The following is a 19,507-nucleotide window of genomic DNA, read 5'->3' as shown; positions in this document are numbered from 1 at the left end:
GCAAATACAGAAGCTTTTAGACAGAGGTGAGTTTGGCCTATTTGGCTGAAGTGTAGTGTTGGAGGTTTCACTTTGGTACCAGCTAAGTTCAAGAGGAAGACGGGAGCCAAATTGTTTACGATGTTTAAGTCATGTTAAAAGAGCTGTATTTTGGACAAAGTACCTTCAGAGTGCCTATCCTAAATATTCAAGTGGAGGTGTCAAGTAGGGAGTTGGAAGTGGTGTTGAGAGGTGTAGTGAGAGGGGTAGAGAAGTGACTGCTGGTTTTGGTCAGTGGTGATCAAAGAACAAGAAAATAATTTCAGTGGAGCATTAGGGTTGGAGTGTGTTAACTGTGGACAGAGTGATAGGGAATGCTGAAAACTTTTCAAGAACTTCTGTTTTCTAAGGGAGTAAGAAGTGGGGCCAAGGCGGGTATTTTTATTTGAGGTGGTTATGTGTATATCCCTGTGTTTAGTGGAAATTACCAGGGTTTGTTTACTTAAGGATTCAGTGGAGTAGGAGAAATTTCTAGAGGGAAGAGAAGATAGTATTGCAGGTACGGTGTTTTTGAGAAAGCAAAAGGGTGGAGGTCTTAATGTGAAAGGAGTGACTATAAATAGGAGTATAGGTACTTGGCGGAAGGAAGGACTGACATTTGAATACAGATGGAAGTAGGTTTTAGATTTGGTGGTAAGTTGAGTTAGTTCCTGTCTTTTGACTCCAGATTGTTTTAGGGACCTCAAAGTCACTGTTTCTTAGGCGTTGACGTTTTGTGCTAGTCATCTTTGTTGTGGATTTTGTCCTGGGCATCATAGACAGCAGATCTTTGCCTCTACCCATAAGATGCCGCTAGTACACCAACACTCTCCTGACCTCCTGGGACTCTATTGCCAAATCCCTCTCGGGGACAAAGTCACCCCTGAGTGAAAGCCACTGGTCTAAGGTGAGAATATCAGGTGAAATTGAGGAGAGTTGTATACTTTTGGGTTGGGCTGAGCATTTCTAAAAGTCATCTTGAAGAATAGGAAAGTAAATTTTACATACATGACCCGCTGCATCTGTGTTCTGTGGAATTTATTTTCTTTCCCTTTCATCTGAAATATTCTTTAATATTCTCTAGTATTCTTTTTCTTCCAACCCTTCCAGTCTTAAATCACTCTGTAGTTTCTTTTGGTCTCTAATTTGGGAGGCCGTGGTCTAGAATATGTATCAAGGGCATAGTGGTTCTCAAAATGTAAAAGGAGGAAGGTTTCATAAATTAAGCTCTTTTGACAGTATGTACCTTGGAGGCAAGACAGGGTATAAAAGCCAAATGCACTAATAGTACTTGAATGATGTTGTATATTTTACGCATATTTTTAGGCTTAAAATAGTAATGTTAATATTTTCTTATTACTGTAAGATTTGGTTTAACAAAAAAGAACTTGCAGGGTAAAAGGTTCTAAGTGTCAGTGAATCTTTGGCTTTAAAAAGCCTACATTCTTTCTTCTTTTAACTTTTTTCTGAGGTTGGGGTCTTGCTTAATTTGAAATTTAACTTAAAGTAGTTCTCAGTGGGTACATTAATACCTTATGGGACTATTTTGGAAATTGGAAGGTAGCTTGTGCAGGAATAGGTGAATTACTTTCTGTTTCAAAAAATCGTTAAGATTCACAATTTTTTTATTTTTTATTTTTTTTTGGACAGAGAGACAGTGAGCACAAGTAGGGGGAGCAGCAGGCAGAGGGAGGGGGAGAAGCAGGCTCCCCCCTGAGCTGTCAGCCTGATGCGGGGCTCGATCCCAGCACCCCAGGATCATGACGTGAGTCGAAGGCAGACTCTTAATGATGGAGCCACCCAGGTGCCTCTCAAAAATCTTTTTAGAATTCTGTTTTGTGCATGTATAGTAACTAAAGAAACTGTTAGGAACTGAAGTTTTGATTATGTACATACCTCTTTGGATACTTGAATCATTGATGAAAAAATTTCCAGTTATTGCACAGAAACATCTCTAGTGCTTTCCATTTGGCAAAAGCACTGTTCCATTTTTTTTTTTTTTTGTATATGTATGGATATATGTATGAATGTTTTATTTTTTAGGCAAAGATTGCACGAGTTGAAACTTTTAGTTGTAGTTTATTCTGTGGCTCCCCCCACCAAAAGTACTTCATGGATATCTACATATACCAGTTTATGCAGATTTCATTGTTTTTAATGTCTATACAGTTTCTCCTCAGGCATTTAGTTTGTTTCTAGTTATTACTGTTTCTTAATTTCTTTTTTAAAAAACACTGCATTGAATGTTGCTGGGTTAGGACCAAAGGGAACAATAAACATTATTTGGTATAGGCTGGAATTTATGAGGATTAGGGTCAGCAAGTGCACAGGTTCTTAAATTCTTGATATTCTGCGTTATTCTGTAGTAAGGTGAGCTTTCCCAAAGTACAGGTGCTTCAGCAGAGGTACCTCTATCTACCTTCTTTGGTTCTCCCTTCTTACAAGGCAAGGAGAATGGCCTTGCAGATAGGTAAACAGTAAGGACTTGGGTGCCAGGTGGCGTGAACTTAGATACAAGGGTGCATGAGGTGCTTGGACATTCCAGATGCTGAGCACCTAGAGACTTTGGGCCCCTTTAATCCTGTGAGTAATAGAGATGGGGAGAGCTCCTCCTACTGTATGGGAAGGGGAGACCCCATTTTGGTAACTTGTTATGCAACCCAGTAAGAGCTCTTAAGATCATTCATTAGATGGTACTATTTGTCTTTAAAACTTATCTGTTTACTGTTAATCTGTCCTGATTTGTGTGACTCTTTTTAGGATTTAGGATTTAGAATCTAGAATGTCTAGATTGTAGACGATTTTTCTTGCTGTGTAGGTGATGACTTTCCCTCTACATTTGCCATTAATAACATGTTTTAAATTTTGCCACTTGGGTAAATGAAAGGTTACTATAATAATAGATTTTCATGTTTTATTAATAAAATCTAGTAATGGGGTAAATTCCTCATAGTTGGTCCTTTACAAAAAATTTCCTAGCTCTTGCCTATATGTTCTACAGATGATTTTTGTAATTAGCGTGTCAAAATACTCTGCCTCTTAGTATATTGGGATTTGGATCGACAGTATATATAGTTTTTATAGGTTAATTTGGAGGGATTTGTTACTTATAATCTTTTCATGTAGGAACATGTGACTTCCGATTTAGTTTTTTTTAATATTCTATAATTTAGTTTTCTTTAAAGAGTTAACAAAGTTTTTATTTAGCTTATTAAGTTTTTTTTATAATCTTGATTGCTATCGGAAAAGTACTATTTTTATTTTACTTTCTCTGTCAAGATTTTGCTTTTGTAGTGCTAAATTTGGATTTTCCACATTTTTGTTCTTTTAGGAATTTGTCAGTAAGAAATTCATAGATGTTCCTTGCTTAGAATTCATTGTAGGTGAAAAAAAAGAAAAAACCAGTTATTTTAGGAGATTAAAATGTTGATATCCTTCCTTAAGTGCCAGTGTAATGAGATGTTGATACCGTTTTGAGCTCTTAAAGTGTTTATAGGAAAGAGATGACCTGGATATTAATACTTAATAGCAGTAGTCACTTAGACTTTCCAGGTTTAATTTTTCATATGCATAAAGTTTAGGACATTTGACAAAAAGACTTGCCGTTATAACCTGAGTTCTGATTCATTAGTATACAGATATTTTTTCTATTTGACAAGATTAATTTGAATTACGTTTTCTAAGTTAAATTACTAATTTAAAGAATACTTGTGTGGGATGAATGCAAAGAAGTTTAGATTGTTCTTTTACATATTTTTAAAAAAAATATGTTGTGCTCAAATATTTTCTTTCTAGAATACAAATCATATTTCACTCTCTGTATAGAAATTCATCACTATTTTCTGTTGCCCTTAGGACAAAGTCCAAAAATACTTGGCATGTTCCATGAGTCCCTTAGACCTGTGTCCTTCTCTGCCTTGTTCCACCAGCTTTTTCTTACTTTTCTAACAGCTGTAATGAATCTATATTTAACTGCTTGCAGTTTTTTTCAAACTTGCCTTTGTGTTTCTTCTCTCTTTCATCCTTCCTACTGTTTTTTTCTCCTTTTCTCTGAGGACGACCTTTCTTCCTTCATTATTCACTTTAGAGTCATTTTGGGAAGCCGTCCCTGATCTTCATGCCGAGTTAGATGCCTCCTGCTTATGAGTTTCCATAGAACTATATTGTCATCTTATCCCAGCATTTATCTATTGAAATTTGTGTGTTTATTTATCTGTTTTCTCAATTATTGAAGGCACAGACTTGGTTGAGTTGATGATACACTTGTGACGTTCAGTCATATTAAAACTTAATCATAATTGCTAAACAAGTGGATGTTTCATTAATATTTCTATTGTTTCCTTTTATCCTAGGACTGGGCCAATGCTAATGTCAGCAGACAGATTGAGGACACTGTGTTATATGGTTACTACAGTAAGTATTTCAGTTTCATTTCCTATCTGGGCTGCTAACCAAGTAGTAGAATTAAGCTGTGTATAAACATTTATTTTGATACCACACTTGTGATTATTGTTTCAACGCCAGGAGTAAGAAATACAGCCTTCAGTCTTATAATCTGGAAACTTTGAACCTACTTTGCTTCATTTAAGCTCACTTGTAATGTCTTTTTGGAGTTTCAGTCAAGTTACTTTAAATCTCAAGTGTCTTCCTTTGTTAACAATACCAGTTTTCTACTTGCGCTCTTGATTTTAAAAATCTCAGTTTTCTAGACATTCTTTCTAAGTATTGACACGAGTAAAGGGTACCCCAGGGAGTTTGTAACATCAACTTTATTGTACTATACAGAGCCAGTTTAAGGGATTCTGGTTGATTAGGCCTTCCCTCTGCCTTCCTGAATGTTCAATTACAAAAGCTTTATAGTAAGCACCTAAGTGTTTCCCAGATTTTCTCTTTGAATGTGCATAAGACTTGTGTTTTTATAAAAGTGTGTAAGCGTGGGGGCTTCTGGGTGGCTCAGTTGGTTAAGCATCAGACTCTTGATTTCAGCTCACATCATGATTTCAGGGTGCTGGAATTCAGTCATGTCAGGTGTGCACTCAGCAAGGAATCTGTCTTGGATTCTTTCTCTCCCTCTCTCTTTGCCCCGTTCCCCTGAGTGTATGTGTATTCTCACTCTCTCTCCTTAAAATAAAAATAAGTCTTTAAAAAAGTGTGTAAGTGCTGGGGCGCCTGGATGACTCAGTCAGTTAAGCGTCTGCCTTTGGCTCAGGCTGTGATCTTAGGGTCCTGGGATCCAGCCCCGCATCTGGTTCCCTGCTCAGCGGGGAGCCTGCTTCTCTCTTTCTCTCTCTCTCCGTCTGCCCCCCGCCCTTTGCTCTCTTACTCACTCTGTCTCTGAAATAAATAAAATCTTTAAAAAAATGTGTAAGTGAAGAGATGTCATTTTTTTCATCAACTAATCAAGATGTTGAATAAGATTTTAGTAGGACACTAAATTGGAAACTAAAAAATACCAGCTTATAGAAGCTTCTTTTGATGGGATAATTTTTTCAAGGGTTTCTTTGAATTTTATTTATTTATTTATTTATTTTTGGGTTTCTTTGAGTTTTAATTTAGCTGCTTTGGCTCTACCTTTGCCTTTTCTCCTAATCTGAAATCTAAAGACCCATGAAATTCTATCCCTTTGATGTGTACTTTAGAAATATTTTGTGGTATTTTAATGTAGAATTCATTATTTCTGATGAATACATTAAATTTATATTTAAAAATATTTATATATAAATATAAATTATTTAAATATAAATTTGACCTCTTGTGTTAAAACCTTTGAAATGGTGCTATATTAAGCAAAATGTTGCCTTTCAATATAAATTTTGGGAGGATATAAAACACTTCAAAAACAATTGTGGGGGAATAGAGCCTCTCTCCTTTGTGACAGTAAAGTGTATTTACAAGATAAAGCAGCTTTTATCTTGGTGCAGTACAGGTCTCTGAGCCATATCTTATCACTGAACCTAGAGGCTACTGGATTAATCCATTGCAACCAAGGTTACAAAGACTTATAAATAAGAATGTTAATTCATGCAGCCCTTCCATTTATTTTATGGAGAGAATTAGGTCTACCAAAATGATTTTAGTGAGTGTTTTGCTCAATTCTCCTAAGGGTAGTATGTCCCAGGTATTTTAAATGCATGGGAAATAAGTTAATCATTACCAACAATAGCTGGCTAAGGAATTAGGGTTTTATTTTCTGCAGAACTTGATTCGTAGTTAGAAATGTAACTACCTTGGGTAGGATAGTTGAGATACTGATCTAGGGAAGGAACTTGTATGAAAAGCCAAATAATGATAGAAGATTTCTTGATGACTAGATCCAAAGCAGGGTTTATTCAATAGTATTAATGGTTGTTGTCATAAAGTAGTTATGTCCACTTTGACTTAGATGGTGACCTACAGTGAGGAGTCTAAAAGAATTGTATAGCTTCTGAAATAGTTCCTATCCTCAAGCCCAGCTGTTTCTCCAAAAATGCTAGATATTATCTAACTGCCTGTTAGCTGTCTCCTCCTGGATCCTGAGGACAGCATGGACTCCAAATAATTCAAAGCACTATTTTTATACATCCCCTCTTTGAGATTCCATAGTTCATCTAATCTCTCCTAACATACCAACACATTTCATTGTCTAACCTTGCCAAGAACTGTACGAGACTTTCACATTCAACATTTTGCCTAATTTTCATGAATGTCATCTTTTGGGAAGTGTTTTCTACATTTTACAGATGGAGAAAATTGATATTTAGAGATATTAATGATCCCCTTGTTAGTGAGTGGCATAACCTAAAGTGGATTTTATTTCCTAAACTGGAGCTTTGTGACATTAAGTAAGCTCCCTTTTAATAAATGGTTCTGGGGATGTTTCCTGTGCGAATGCTTAGCAGCACTGAACACCTAAGGCAGCTTCAAAAATCACCTGGGACCTTTTAAATAATAAGGAATGCTAGGTTATATCCAGAGAGATTCTAATTTCTGTTAATGAATTCCCTATTCCATTAGTGTCACCACTGTTGTATCAAATGTGTTCAAGTATTGGAAAGACATATGGCTTAGGGTGGTGGATTCAAGTTTTCCAAAAATCCTAATTTTCTTTTGAAAGCCTGGGTTTTATCATTGGCAGCAACTACTGTCACTTTTTTTCTTTGAAGTGACAGGGTCACTTTATTCATTTTTTGAAAAAGTCCATCTAATACTCAAGTCTAGATAATTATGGTTTGTCTGTCAGTTCTTTCAAGTAAAAAAATGGTTTTCTTTGAAAGAAAGTGACTAGTGTAGCTCATAAGTAAAATAGCACAGTGCTTCTCACAAGTACAATTTATGTGTGCTTCCCTTCTCGCAGAATATTAAAAAGATGTGTACTCTGAGGTAGACATCTAATGGAATTATTACTGCTTCAAAAGGGACTTTTCTGAATGAAAGTGCTCCTCACTGGTGAGTGCTTGGTGGTGGAAAATTTAGTAACTGCTAGTGGAAAGGCTAACAACATTTTGGTATTAATGTGAAAATAATTTTCATGTTTTGGGTACTTTGGGTGTTTTTTTTTTTTTTCCTGAACAGCTTGTAAAAGTCCGGTGAATTACTGCTTCTACCTACTGGTTCTCCTCTAGCTCTTCATTTGTTACGAACAGTCCAGTTATCTGAAACTGACTGCTAGGAAATACAGGTTCCTGGAGCTTGTTGAAGGGTGGGAGAGTAAAGTTACTCAATTCTGCCCTTTTGTCCTATATTTGTTTTCTTAGAAGGAGACCCCCTCATCTGAGGATGTTGTATGCATCCCAGAAACATTTCAGTCCTTTTTTCCTTTTTGAATGTTTTGTTTCTTCATTTATGTCTTTAAACTTCTTCGATATTTTCCTTTAAAAGTCTGCTCTTGTCTTACTGTTTTGTTCTCAGTTCTGTTAATCCTATGTTTGAACCTATTGAAGATTTTATTTCTTACATATTGTGTTTAGCCTTTTATCTGAGTCCTATTTTTATGTTTCAATTTATTTTTACCTTCAAATTTTTACTTTCTATGGTACTTTATTATAAGTGTTTATCCAGTATTTTCTCTAAACATTCTTGAAATTTTAGTTTTAACTCTTTCTCTGAACATTTTATTTTAAGTGAATTTTCATTTTAATAGTTTTTCTAACTTTTTATGTTGATTTTGCATTTATACAGAAGTTGTAGAAACAGAGAGAACTGAAACCATAAGACTTACGCGAGACTGTTGTGTTCAGGCTTTTGTAGTTGTCCTATGACTTTATCCTACAGGCACTTTTTTCAATTGACACTGATTCTTGGGCTGTCATTTTTTGTCTAGATATCAGTTGAATTCATATGTATTGTTTTCTGTTTGGCTGCAGTGCTCAGCATTATATTTGAGGCTGATCTGTATTGTTGCAGGTAACAGTACTTCATTGATTGTCATTGCTGTAAATATTCCACTGTTTATCTGTTCTAAAATTGATGATTAGTTAGGTTCAGTTTTTGGTTCTTTAAAATACTGCTGCTTTGGGGATCTAGTATATGTATATATTTTAAAAAAATATTGTTTTCCATTGTGTGGGTGCTCTTATTCAAATAATACCAGATTATTAGGTGTTTCATAAGTTCTTACTTTTTGCTTCAGTATTTCTGTAGTGAAAATAGGTTTATATATATTTGGGTGAAGTAAGTTATGGAATTAAGGAAGAAGAAGATGGACCAAGAAACTTTCAGATTCCTATTTCTATGCTATGCCTTTTAGAGCACCTAAGAGAATTTTTAAGGAGTTTTTCCTTACTCCTTATTGGTTAATTGCTGAAAAATTGTACCTGAGGTCTTTACTTTGCATTTTGAACTTAGGGTTTACAACCTTCTGGTGTCTAATTTGAGAAGAGAACTGTGAGACCTTGAAGTCATTTTACTTCTCTATGTCTTCTCCACTTATGAAATAGTGATAAGTAATATCTGCTTTATGGTATTAGGAGTGTGAGACATGTGATTAGTGCTGAACAGCTGATATCTGCTGCTGTTTTAATTCAAATTAGCTAAAAGAGCAAGAAAAGTAAACCTCAGTGCAATGATATGAAAAATTAATGTGAAAAAATTTGACCTAGCATCTTTTTGATTCTTTATTGTTTTAGAAGCATCTCTAATATATTTAATTGCTTTTCTAGATAAGATAGACTGGGACTAATGTGGGGGACTTTTTCAGTTCTGTAAAGTTCTTTTCGATGAGATGTGGTTGTATTTCTTGTTTTCCCTCACCCTTTTTAAAAGACTGTATTCTTAATTGCTGGGGGAGTTTTCTAAATGGTTTCCAATTATATTTGCTCAAGAAGTTCACTAGATAATGATGCCATGAGACTCAGTGGCCTAGTTAGAGGAAACAAACAGCCAAAAAAATCCTTCAGGGAAACGACTGTTTTTCAGAGTCCGTAATCTAAGTTAAAGCCTGTAAACAATTTTGTTCTCCAAGTTGTATCTTGTCAGATCATGCTCCTTAATGTTTCAGTCAGTGAAGTACTATCAGCAGTGGTAGTAGTTACCTCTTGTGGTGTACCAAGTTACCCCCAAATTTAGCAGCTTAAAACAAACATTATCTCACAGTTTCTCTGAGTCAAGAATCCAGATGTAGCTGATCTGGGTCCTCAGCTTGGGTTTTCTCCTCATAAGTCTGTAGTTGTGTATGTTGGGACTACAGTCATCTTAAGGCTGCACTTGGGGAGAGTTGGCTCCCAAGACCCTCATGTGGGTGTGGACTGGCTTCATGTCTTAGCTGCCTGTTGTCAGCAACATCGGTTCCTTGCCAGAGGAACCTTTTCATAGGGCAGTTCACAACATGGCAGTTGAGGTCTCTCAGAGTAAGCAAGATGGAAGTCAGAGTCTTTTAGTAATTAATTTTAGGAGTCACGTTTTTTTCATCAGCAAGTCAGTGATCTAGCCCACACTCAAGGAAAGGGGCTTGCATAAACGTTTGGGGATCATCAGGAGCCATTTTATAGGCTAACTATATAGCAGTCTTTCAAGTATTGACAGTTTTGATGTGTATTGAACATATAATGATTTTATATTTGCAATATATCTATTAAGCGTGTCTCTTATGTGCCTTTCCCTGATGCCATCTCTTCTCCAGCGCCCTTAGAAGTAACCACTATTTTAATTTAGTCTCCGTTAATCCCTTGCTTTGCCTTAGTTCTACCAGGCTGTATCTTTAGTTTTACATTTTTTTGAACTTTATATGAATCTACTTGCTTGTTTTCATTCAGCCATGTTTCTGAGATTCTTACATGTTCTTGCATAAAGTGTAGCTTATTTTTATTGTCTATGAATATAATACATTAATCAGTCTGGACGTTTGGATTTTTTGCTGTTAAAAATTGCATTGAACATGTTTGTACATGTTTCCTGTTGCATATATGCAAAATATGTACATAGAGTTGATGGACAGAGTTATGTGCATCTTCAATATTCTAAGTAATGAGAAATTATTTGTCTAAGTGGTTATACCACTTTAACTCCCATTGAAAGGTTATAAACCTTCCATTTGCTCTGTATCCTAAACTTAGTGTTTTTGTTTTTGTTTTTATTCTTGTTTCTGCTGTTGTGTTCTGGTAGAACTTTATTTATAAGAGCAAGTGGTGGGCCAGATTTGGCCTACGGGTTGTAGTTTTCTGGCACTTGGACCAATCTATCATAGTTACATAGCAAATAAAAATAAACACACTGTGTATACAATCAGTGACTATAAGAAAATGTCCCAAAGATTAAATTGGGTGGCATTTAGGGAGTTGTATTATGTGTAGTTTTTATTTTGTGTATATTTTTGTATTTTACAAAATTTTCCAAATGTGTATATACTACCTCCAAATTGAAGGGGAGAAAAAGAACATTTGAAGGTGTTCATATAGTACCTGAGCCCTTGGAATAGCAAGGAAATGCTAACGTAATAAAATACTGGTGACAAGACTAATATTATTTGGATAACATGGGACATCAACACTGTAGTTGTAATTTTAGAAACATAATGTACTTTTTTTTTGAGTATGGCTGACATACAATGTTCCATTAATTTCAGGTGTTCTATATATATGCCAAATTTTGATATTGCTATGTATTTTTAGTTTTTGCCAGTCTGGCAAGTATGAAATGATAGTTCATTAATCTGCATTTCTCTTATTTGAAAATAAAATTTCATGTTTTTAAAAAATGTACTGACTTTTTAAACTTTCTCTTTGAATTATCTTTTTTAGCTGGGTTGTTTGTGTTTTTCTTATTTAAGAGGTGTTTGTTTGTTTGTTTGTTTGTTTTTAATGTACTTTGTGTAGTTCACACAATGATTCTAAATATTTTATTTTTTCCTCCACTGAATTCTTAAGAGAGTAGGGACTTTGATTTAGCCATATTCATGAACCCTAGGGTGGTGCCTGGAATATACTAATTAGATATTTGTTGAATATACTTTATCAGGGGAGATAATCATGTGAATTTTTAATTTTTCAAGTAATATATAGACAGATTATTCTTCAGTCAGCTTTGCATTCCTAGGATAAACCTTTGTTGGTCATGATGATGGCTTTTTTGGTTTTTAAATCTCTTGCTGGATTTGATTTGCTGTTATCTTATTTGGGATTCTTTTTAAAAATCGACTCAGAGGTGAGACTGGTATGTAATTTTCCTTTATCTTACTATTTTTGTCAGGTTTGTTTATGAAGACCCTGCTAGTTTCATAAAATGAACTGAGCAGTATTTTTTTTATATTATTTTATTATTTTAGAGAATGCTGTGGACAAGTGAGCATTACATGCATCTCTTTGTCCCATAGTTTGTACCCATGTCTGATAACTGAGGGATAGAACTGAGTATGCAGTTTATACAGTCAGTGCTAATGAACTAGCCACAGAACTTGTTTCTTGTAGCTGAGTTCTGCTGATTAGAATTTTCAATAGCCATATGAGAGTACTTCCAACAAAGATGAAACAACAGTTTTGTTGAATTAGAGGTATTATTTCCATCTGACCATTTGGTTGCCTTATTCTATTGAATGAATAGGCAATAATAGTTAACCATGTGGGCTGGAGTGATTGATGCTGGTTATTAAGGGAGATAGAGTTGCTACTACACTGTGAAGGCAAGAACTGTATCTTGAACCCGGGAGATTCTGGGGCACCTCATGAGTCTATCATGTTCAATGTTAATTGAACAAGTTAATTGAGATCTGTTACACTCATGGCTCACAAGCAGGACCACAAAGGGCTCAGGATGGTTCAGGAATGAAATGTTCGAGTTTCCCCATTTCGCATATCAGATTCTGTTTCAGGAATTACACCTGGCAGCTAACATTAACAGACCAGAAATACATGGCTTAAACAATATAGTGGTTTTTAAATCTCACTTAAAATAAGTCGAGAATTGGGCTATCCAGGGCTCGGATGACAGCATTATGGCATCATGAGGATCTTAAACTTCTGTTTTGTTTTCCTCTGTGCTCCATCCTTAGTACCTGATTTCCATCTTAAGGTCACCAGAGTCCAAATGGTGGCTAGAGTATAAGCTATCATATATCCATTTCAGACAGGAAGCAGGAGAAAAGGGGAAGGACAAAAAGGGGAATGCCAGCTGAAATGAAAATGGGTATTTGGATATACAGCTAGCAGTCTTGACCCCAAATATCTTCAGCTGGGTAAATGGTATAATTTTAGAAGGCTTTTAGAATTCCCAGAATATCTTTATACTTTGACCCTCTTTAAAAAAAAAAAAAAAGCTTTGTTATGATTAATTTTACTATCATAGTATTGACCAAGTTATTCTTTGTCTTGGTATTTTCATCAATAGTTGGGAGGAATAAAGAATGTCTGAAAATCCCAAAGCCTAATTTATCAAAGTTAATTTTCATGTGTGTTATAATTTAATGATACGAAGTTTATAAAAAGTAGATTGTTTTGTGTATATGAAAAGATCATAACAGTTATTATATATTCTTTGCCACTGTTTTTGTCTATTTCCTTTTAAGAGTTGATGACTGTTCACTTGTTTTTGCTAGTTCTTGCTAAGTTGTTTTTTAAAAATAAAGTTTGATGAGTTTAATTTTTGCCAATTTTTGTGGACATGAGATTTTAAAACTTGTTCTTAATATGTTTTCTTTGATGTTAGTGGGACTATTAAACTAAATAGTCTGTTTATCTTTCACTTGCTAGTAGCAATCTTTTAACAAAAACATTTACAAGGAAAAACATACTTTATAAAGATGTCAGGATATGAAGAATGCTGTCACTGTTGGAGTTAAGAATAATTTTCCTTTGAAAATAGTCATCAGTTTGAAGTAGAGCTGTAAAAGAAGCAATTTCTCGGTTTCATGATAGTGGCAGCAGCACCTTTTTTTTAAATTTACAGGTATATAAACCCAACTGGACATTAGAACTGATCCAAAGCCAACAAAAATGTTACTTAATTTAGGTTTCTTATAGATTAATATTTATGGGCTAAAGGAAGAAATCTTTATTCTTTTTTTATTTTTTTAAGATTTTATCTATTTAATTGAAAGAGAAAGAGAGCACAAGCAGGGGGAGCATTAGGCTAACAGAGAGAGGCAGAAGCAGATTCCTGCTGAGCCAGGAGCCTGATGCAGGACAAAGAAGAGATCTTTATGAAAAAAGAACGGTCAGATTACCAGAAGATAGTTTATTTAGAGTATAGTGTTAGCAAAACAAAGATTTTGAGCAGTTGTTCTACACCTATTTTGAGTCACAGACTGCTGGGGGCGGATATTATAGAGACTTTTCAGAATTGTGTTTCTCCCCATCTCCTTCCTCCAGGTGTTGATTGCTAGCAACTGCCTTTTTCTGGTTATTCCTACCAGCAACATAATGAGAGTTTTCGTTGCCATACATCTTCATGTCTTTTTACAGTCAGTAGCTGCCCCACCACTTTTTGACTTGTGTTGTAACAAATTAGTTTTGCCAGATCTAGAACTTCCTTAAATTCAGTCATAGGAAATGTACTCCTTTGAGTGAGCATATTTTATTTAGTATAGGGTCTGTGCAGTTCATCCTCTTCTCATGTATCCATAGTCTGTTATTTTTTGTTGCTGTATACTAGTCATTTGTATAAATATAATACCATTTAGTTTGCTTATCTTTTCACCTGTTGATGGATGTTTGAATCATTTTCAGTTTCTGACTATTGTGAATAATGTTGCTAAGAACATTTTTTTTTTTTAAAGATTTTATTTATTTATTTGATAGGCAGAGATCACAAGTAGGCTGAAAGGCAGGCAGAGAGAGAGGAGGAAGCAGGCTCCTCGCTGAGCAGAGAGCCTGATGTGGGGCTCGGGCCCAGAACTCTGGGATCATGACGTGAGCAGAAGGCAGAGGCTTTAACCCACTGAGCCACCCAGGCGCCCCAAGAACATTTTTTTCATGAAAGAGTTAATGCAGGGGAGTGCCTGCATGATTTAGTCAGTTAAGCATCCCACTCCTTTTTTAAAAGATTTTATTTACTTATTTGAGAGAAGAGAGAGAAAGAGAGCACAAGTGGGGGACTAGCAGAGGTAAAGGGAGAAGCAGACTCGCTGCTAAACAGCAAGCCTGATGCTCAAGGCTAGGACCCTGAGATCATGACTTGAGCTGAGGCAGATGCTTAATGGACTGAGCCACCCACGTGCCACATGCATCCGACTCTTGATCTCAGCTCAGGTCTTGATCTCAGGATGGTTGTGAGTTCAAGTCCTGTGTTGGGCTTCACACTGGTCGTGGAGCCTACTTTAAAACAAACAAACAAACAAACAAACAAACGAAAGGGTTAATGCGGGACACCTGAGCATGTTCACTTACCACATACTTTCAGGTTGTGTGGTTGACCCTTGACTAACTTCTGTGAACCTAGCCCTGGGATGTGCCCTGTATTACTAATTGATAAGGTGGTTTTGTATAGCTGAGTATGGAACTGTGTATTATCAGCTTGTTTGATTGTTTGTGCAAAACATGATTTTTGGCTTTCCTACTTTGGGCCTGTAGTTCTGGTATCATACATAGCTGGTCACTCAGGCAAACGTGCATATTTTATAAGTCCCTAGTAAAAGCCCTGGGCTCTGTAACTCAGGCAGGCTTCTCTGGCAGATACCCTTTGCATATGTTGTGGCTCTTCATGGTCAGAGGAGTAGAATTGTTGGATCATGTGGTAGTTTTATGTTTAACTTGGTAAGAAACTACTAAACAGTTTTCTATAGTGGTGTGCCACTTTACACTGCCTCTAGCAAAGTATGCAAAAACAGTTGTTCTGCATTCTTGGCCACACTTGGTATTGCCAGTTTAATTTTAGCCATTCTTTGGGGTATGTGTATCTCATTGTGGGCTTAGTTTACATCTTCATGGCTAATGATAATGAGCACCTTTTAAAATGTGGTTTTTAGCCCTTTTGTATCTTTGGCCAATATCTTCTATGGTGAAGTATCTGTCTTTGTTCACTTTAAAAATGGATTATTTGTATTTTTTGAGTTATAGGAATTAATTTTACACTTTGTTTTTTTAATTGACTGTGATAACTATGCAGCTTACAAGATCTTTGATCATACAAGTTACCGAATACCGGGAATGTTAATAGCCATTGGCTCTCTGGCCTGCTGAAGGCTTAGGCCATCAAGTGGTAGACATAAACAACATGCTGAGAGTGAAGCCAAACATTATTGTATCAAAATTTCTGGGATATGGTGATCAGCTCATTAAACTCTGTTCTGCTAATTTAGGATTTCTCCTATTGTATACAAATTATTTGATCTTTTTAATCATAGTATTAGTGTGGTAATTAGAGTGGTTTATAGTCCTGACCCGTTTAATTTTAATTTTTTAAAACTTTTAGAATATTTATTTTGGTTACAATTATTTTTTTTTAAAGATTTCATTAATTTATTTGACAGGGAGGTAGAGAGCACAAGTAGGCAGAGTGGCAGGCAGAGACAGAGGGAAAAGCAGGCTCTCCGCTGGGCAGGGAGCCCAATGCTGGGCTTGATCCTGGACCCTAGGATCATGAACTGAAGGCAGAGGCTTAATGACTGAGAGTCACCTAGGTGCCCTGGTTACATTTTTGCATATATGTTTATTTCCATGATAGAAATTTTTTTTTTTTAAAGATTTTATTTATTTATTTGACAGACAGAGATCACAAGTAGGCAGAGAGGCAGGCAGAGAGAGAGGAGGAAGCAGGCTCCCTGCTGAGCAGAGAGCCCGATGCGGGGCTCCATCCCAGGACCCTGGGATCATGACGTGAGCCGAAGGCAGAGGCCTCAACCCACTGAGCCACCCAGGCGCCCTCCATGATAGAAATATTAATACTAACTATTGCTGGTCCTTGAACAACATAAATTTGAACTGTGTTGGGCCCATTTAATGTGGATTTTTTCTAATAAATTCAGTATAATACTGTAAATGTATTTTCTCTTCTTGATGATTTTCTTAATAACATTTTCTTTTCTAATAGTGACTTTATCGTAAGAATATGGTATATCATACATGTAACCTACATTGACTTTTTTTTATGTTATCAGTAAGGCTTCCAGTCAACAGTAGGCTGTTGGTTAAGGTTTAGGGGAATCAAAAGTTGTATGTAGATTATTATCTGCAGGGACTTGGTGCCTCAGCCACCTTAAGTGGTTAATTGTGTTTTGTAGTAGAAACACCGGTATTCATTACCTTTAAAGATTTACTGTCATTATTAGTTTCTTATGATATTAAAAGACTGCATACATTTCACTAAATATGTGAAGTGCCAGAATTCAATTTGCTGACAGTTATTTTATGATTGGTCAATAAAACTTAACCTTTTACCTTTCTGTTGGTTATTTAGGACTTTGCTGAGTTGTAGTAGTTATGCTGAATTTAATGGAGTCTATTTCATAAGTGGCCTCCAGATAAATGAGAGAGTACTATCAAGTATTAAGATTGTGTTTAAAAATTCTATAAATTATACAGTCATTCCTTCCAAGAGAATAATTTGTGCAAAACATGATTTTTTAAAAAAAATTTAATTTATTTTTTTTTCGGTGATCCAAAATTCTTTGTTTATGCAGCATATAAACCACATGCAATACGTGCCCTACTTAATACCCACCACCGGGCTTACCCAACCCCAACCCCACTCCCCTCTAAAACCCTCAGTTTGTTTCTCAGAATCCACAGTCTCTCATGGTTTGTATCCCCCTCTAATTTCCCCCAACTCACTTCTCTTCTCCATATCCCAGTGTCCTTCGTGTTATTACTTATGCTCCACAAGTAAGTGAAACCATATGATAATTGGCTCTTTCTGCTTGACTTATTTCACTCAGCAAAACACGAATTTTGGTCAACACTTGCTTCCTGCTTTGGGCCTATAGTTCTGGTATCTTTATATTTAGATATATAAATACATATTTATATTTAGTTATATATATATAAATATCCTTATATATGTTATATATTTACATATCTTATATATAGTTGTAGATTACTAACATATTTTTTACAAAGGAGTGTAATAACTATTATCCTGTGATTTTTTAAATATAATTATATTGTCACTCTTTCCAAATAAATGTAAATTCACAGATTTTATTTTATTATTATTATTAATTTATTTTAAGATTTTATTTACTTATAGAGCGCACAAGCACGGGCAGTAGCAGACAGAGAGGGGAAGCTGACTCCACACTGAGCAGGGAGCCCCATGTGGGGCTTGATTCCAAGACCTTGAGGTAATGACCTGAGCTGAAGTCAGACACTTAGCCGACTGAGCCACCTAGGTCCTCCCTTATTTTTTCATTATTTAAAAAAAATTTTTATTAATTTTTCTTTTGAGAGAGAGGGAGAGAGCATGTGCATTGGTTAGAGGATGAGAGGGGCAGAGAGAGAGGCAGAGAGACAATCTGAACCTGAGGTTACGACCTGAGTGGAAATCAAGAGTTGGTCGCTTAACTGACTGAGCCATCTAGGCACTCCTTCACAGAAGATTTTAAAAGCACTTTTTTTAAAGTTGTGAAGCCTTAAAAAGTTGTTTATGCCGTTCTTTTTTTAATTGTTAAATATACTTTCATTGTTCAAATTTTAAATAGTACATTGAATTAAAAAATATTTTGACTGTTGGGTCAAAGTATCTAATATTATTTTAAAGAATGTAAATAATAATTCGTATCAGTTAACTTTGAATCTGATTTTGCTGTTTTACCATTCTTACCTTTTCTTTTTTTTAAAGATTTTTTTTTATTTATTTGAGAGAGAGAGAGCGAGCATGAAAGGGGTTAGGGGCAGAAGGAGAAGCCAGCTCCCTGATGAGCGGAGAGCCTGGTGTGGGACTTGATCCTGGGACTCTAGGATCATGACCTGAGCTGAAGGCAGTTGCTTAACCGACTGAGCCACCAGGTGCCCCATTCTTACCTTTTCTTTGTCTTGACTTGTATACAGTCAGTTTTATAACACTACATATTTTAAACTTAGATAGGGAAAATTATTTGTACCAAAAGGATAGTATCGATTGTAGCTGTTTCTTTAATTTGAGTGACTGGAAAATGTTGTGTCTACTTTATTTGATTTTAAGTTGGAAGGAATATAAAAGTTAATGCTCATTTATTATGTTTTTTAAAGGTTTTATTTATTTGTTTATTTTAGAGTGAGAGTCATAGTAAGTGAGATACCAGGAATTATGAGTAGGGGGAGGAGCAGAAGAAGAGGGGGGACAAGCAGACTCCATACTGGGTGTGGAGTCCCTTGTGGGACTCAACCCCACAACCCCAAGATCATGACCTGAGCTGAAAGAAGTCCAGTCGGTCACTTAACTAACTGAGCCAGCCAATTGCCCCAAAAGTTAATGTTCATTTAAAGAGTTAGTTACGGGAAGTTCTTGCGCTTTGGTGCGTACCTAGTAAGAGCTTAGGCATTAGCTGCTACACTTGTTATAGGCGTAAGTATTATCATTATTGTTGAAAATTGCCTCATGGTTAACTTGAATTATGATCTACCTAATAGTGCTATTGATTTGTTGGGATTGAGATCAGAAAGGCTGATTGGGATATTACATATAAACATAGAGATATGTTGGGTGCTGGGTGGCTCGGTCAGTTAAGCGGCTGACTTTGGCTTAGGTCATGATCCCAGGGTCCTGGGATCAAGTCCTGCATCAGGCTCCCCACTCAGTGGGGAGTCTGATTTTCCCTCTCCCTCTGCCTGCTACTCTGCCTACTTGTGCTCTCTATCTCTCTGTTAAATAAATAAATAAAATATTTTAAAAAAAGACACAAAAGTTATGTGTATAGGGATCAGATGGGGGAGTGAATTTGGTATGTAAATGTGAATTTGGTAAGTTAATTTGTATGTTAATATGCACAATGTAAGTATATATAATAATTACTAAGTTTTTATGTATTCAGTAGAACTCAGCTTATTATTTCTTTCCACAGCCTTATATTCTGTTATATTATTCTGTGTGTTTTTCTGGATCCCCTTTGTCTACTTCTACTATGAAGAAAAGGATGATGATGATACTAGTAAATGTACTGTAAGTATGT

The 19,507-nt window shown here is 35.8% G+C and overlaps 1 protein-coding gene across 2 annotated transcripts in view; it reads left to right on the top strand.

Moving 5' to 3' along the window:
- The window catches only part of LMBRD1 (LMBR1 domain containing 1), a 132,588-nt gene that overhangs the window by 13,408 nt on the left and 99,673 nt on the right, over positions 1–19,507 (top strand). Inside the window, exons 1-3 of one of the 2 annotated variants that reach the window (XM_082731794.1) lie at positions 1,673–1,783; positions 4,371–4,431; positions 19,400–19,497. In XM_082731794.1, the coding sequence (XP_082587920.1) occupies positions 1,748–1,783; positions 4,371–4,431; positions 19,400–19,497 (195 nt within the window). In that variant the 5' untranslated portion in view covers positions 1,673–1,747. Of the gene's footprint in view, positions 1–1,672; positions 1,784–4,370; positions 4,432–19,399; positions 19,498–19,507 lie in introns of those variants that run through there. The other variant, XM_082731793.1, reaches the window with a different exon arrangement.

Source organism: Mustela nivalis (genome assembly GCF_964662115.1).
Source record: "Mustela nivalis genome assembly, chromosome: 5".
In the NCBI taxonomy this organism is placed as follows: Eukaryota; Metazoa; Chordata; class Mammalia; order Carnivora; family Mustelidae; genus Mustela; species Mustela nivalis.
This window is presented reverse-complemented; position numbering and strand designations above follow the sequence as displayed.